Below are 2,851 nucleotides of genomic sequence, written 5' to 3'. Positions count from 1 at the left end.
AATCGCCCAATGTGGTGTAATGGAAAGCTTCATCGGCATTTTTCTCTTCGTCTGAGAGCTCGTGAGAGCGCGATCTTCTGTACTTCTCAAAATGGTCCTTTGGCAAAGTCAGGAGCTTCTCCATAGATTTCCCCAGCATGCTAAGAATATTTGCAGTATCAAACTCCTTGTCGGCGTCGATAGCATACACACCGTCCTTGTAGCGGGCGAATGCAGCCACAGGCGCTCGGGTCAGCAGAGTGAACGACTCAAATTCAATTCTGAAAGATTTTGACAACTGCTCAAAGTTTGGTTTTCTCCAGTCTGACAAGAGGAAGTGGAAGTGTGCAAGCATGGATGTCATACTTGAAGTTGAACCGCAGTACTTCTTGCCGTGCTTCGCAGAAAGCTTTGTCAAGGTTTCATCCTTTGACGAAGTCACATATTCCTTCAAGGCATTGAAGTCGAACTCCTTGACTGGCATGATTGTGCCCAGGTAAGGGTCAAAGTTGTAGACCTGGGTACGCCTATCCTGGAGCTGGTAAGGTCCAGAGTTGAATAGAACCTTCTCCAGGTTATAGGCCAGTTGGGGAACGTCTTTTGCCTTTGTCTTTTCGACTGGTTTTAGCGTCATATTCTTGGGGACTAGTTTCTCTATTCCGGGTTTCGACTTGGCACTGCGTTTTTTCACGCTTCCAGCTTTCGACTTTAATTCGTTCAAGAGTTGTTGTTCTTCTGCTACGGCATGCTTCTCTGTGTCCAGGCTGCGGGGCAGAACGGCGCCATCCTGACCGGTGACGAATGCGGCGGAATCGGCATGTGTAGATTTAAACGTGTATGAGGATGTTGGGGATATCTTCTGTTGTAGCTTCTCGCGTAGAGAAGTCCATACTGCAGTTTGTTGGGTTCCTGCTAATGAATCTGTTTCAACCATATCGTCTTCGCGAATTGTTTCTTGTGCATCATTTGATTCTCCAGCCTGGGGCTGAGATGTGGTTGTCTTTTTCTTTTCCTTGTGGTCGACACCATAGACTCTTCGGATCACATTTAGTGCTTCATTGAAGTTGGCATCATTACTGACACTCCCATGGTTGACAGCTTCCTCTTGCTCTTTTACTTCCTGGGCCTCCTTCAAGTGTGCTCTGCTCGTAAGTTCCTGCAATATATCTGGGGTAGAATCGAGTGGGTTCGGAATGTTCTCAGTGTGAGACTTGGAGTCTGTAGGTGGTTCAGAGGCATTGTCCAGGTTGGGGTCTGTCGCAAACGATCGAACGAGTGTACATTGTCGGGGATATCGTACATACGGTCGATAGATGCTCGCAAAGCTGGCTGGAGAGCCCAGTCCTCGCCGAACTCGAAGCATTGAGGCGTCTTCCACGAAATTGGCTGACACAGAAGGAGAAAAAAAGTCAATCAAAGTTGACCCTTCACAATGGAGGGGACTTTCACTATGTGCCTAGCACCCATTAAAAAAAAAAGTTCTATACAAGCATCAACGACTTCGGTAATATCTCGGATACGATTCTGCCAAGACACGTGATTGGCCAACTAAAACAACGGGGCAAGTAAGTAAGGTATCCATTACCATACAGTAGCGCAGCACTCCGTCATCCTGGAGCCCCCAAGGTTCCAAGAGGACATCACAAAGAAATACTCCCTTGAAGCGATCCCTCTTTCCTGGTATTTTCTCATGCAATAACAATGGGCGCAAGCGACTCTAAGCTCGTTTTTAAACGGGGCATCTTTCGGTTATGCGAAGAACGACATATACCCGCAGATGATGCCTACTGGACCTCTGTTCGTCCCACCCCCGAGTCTATCGCGAGGGTGAAGCTTGTGTGCTAACATGTGCTGTCAAGTTCTGGGAGCTCCCTGAATCCTCCGAGGACGTCTTTAGTTTGTTCACGCCTGCAGATATTCGAAGGACTCGCGATCGCGCCCTCGAGAACCTAGAAACCCTCATCCTCGCCGTCACTTCTCGCCTATTCATATTACGTCATCATCCATCTTTCCCCGACCCGGAACTTGCTCCAGAGCGCGAGGCATTGAATTGCGTCCGGGTTCTTACCCGAATCCTGCCTTATTTATATGAGAAAGACTCTCTGGGCGAATGGGAACAAAAATTCTTCTGGGCACAGCGGAGGAAGCGCACTCGGCAGGCTGCCATCGCTAATGAAATCCTCTTCGACGAAGCCCAGGAAGCCGAGCGCAAAGTCGAATCCGCACATTTTGAGGAGGTCAAGCCACTTGCAGAAGAGCTGGTAGACACATTGGTAGATCTGCTATTCTTTTCTGACTTGACATTACCGCGGCAGCCACACGGACGATCCAAGGTCAGCTATGCGATATGGCAGAGTGGCGTGGGGTGCAATACGGCTGTTGCAACAACAAAGGAGTATGAAAGCAATCGATCAGAAATCTTGCGCCTTCTCCTGACCCTGGCTGGCCAGAGCTTGTACATGACAGCCGGCGTTCTTCCACAGACTGGTGTGCGAACCTTGACTCATCTCTGTGCATGCCCAGACAAGCAAGTGGTACTCTCGGTGCTCTGCTCTCTGCTTAATACGGTCCGTTTATACATGTGTGTGCTTCCATGAGTGAATACTAACTTACTCCGCGTTAGACATTAAAATACAATCCCGCAACCTGGCGCGTCCCTTACAATACCCTTGTGTTCAAGGATGGCAAGCAAATGCTTGTTACGTACTCTCTGCATTTTCTTTTGGTACTTCTACTGTACCCTATCCCCGAAAGCCCGTCAAACCCTTCGCCCAAAAACTCTTATCGTCATTTCCTAGGCCGGTTGCATCGGGCCCAAGACTTCCAGTTCATTGTTGACGGAATGACCCGGATCCTAAAACCACCTCTTCAA

The 2,851-nt window shown here is 48.8% G+C and overlaps 2 protein-coding genes across 2 annotated transcripts; one reads left to right on the top strand and one right to left on the bottom strand.

Moving 5' to 3' along the window:
• Positions 1–108: 108 nt before the first annotated feature.
• Positions 109–613, bottom strand: FGSG_13039 (uncharacterized protein; the record flags this gene model as incomplete). The annotated part of the gene is made up of 2 exons (XM_011328384.1): positions 109–140; positions 193–613. 2 exons carry the CDS (start codon positions 611–613, stop codon positions 109–111), a joined length of 453 nt encoding a protein of 150 aa, XP_011326686.1.
• A 1,067-nt stretch (positions 614–1,680) lies between these two features.
• Positions 1,681–2,576, top strand: FGSG_14038 (uncharacterized protein; the record flags this gene model as incomplete). The annotated part of the gene is made up of 2 exons (XM_011328383.1): positions 1,681–1,776; positions 1,839–2,576. 2 exons carry the CDS (start codon positions 1,681–1,683, stop codon positions 2,574–2,576), a joined length of 834 nt encoding a protein of 277 aa, XP_011326685.1.
• Positions 2,577–2,851: the final 275 nt, after the last annotated feature.

This window comes from Fusarium graminearum, chromosome 4 (assembly GCF_000240135.3).
Source record: "Fusarium graminearum PH-1 chromosome 4, whole genome shotgun sequence".
Classification (NCBI taxonomy): Eukaryota; Fungi; Ascomycota; class Sordariomycetes; order Hypocreales; family Nectriaceae; genus Fusarium; species Fusarium graminearum.
This window is presented reverse-complemented; position numbering and strand designations above follow the sequence as displayed.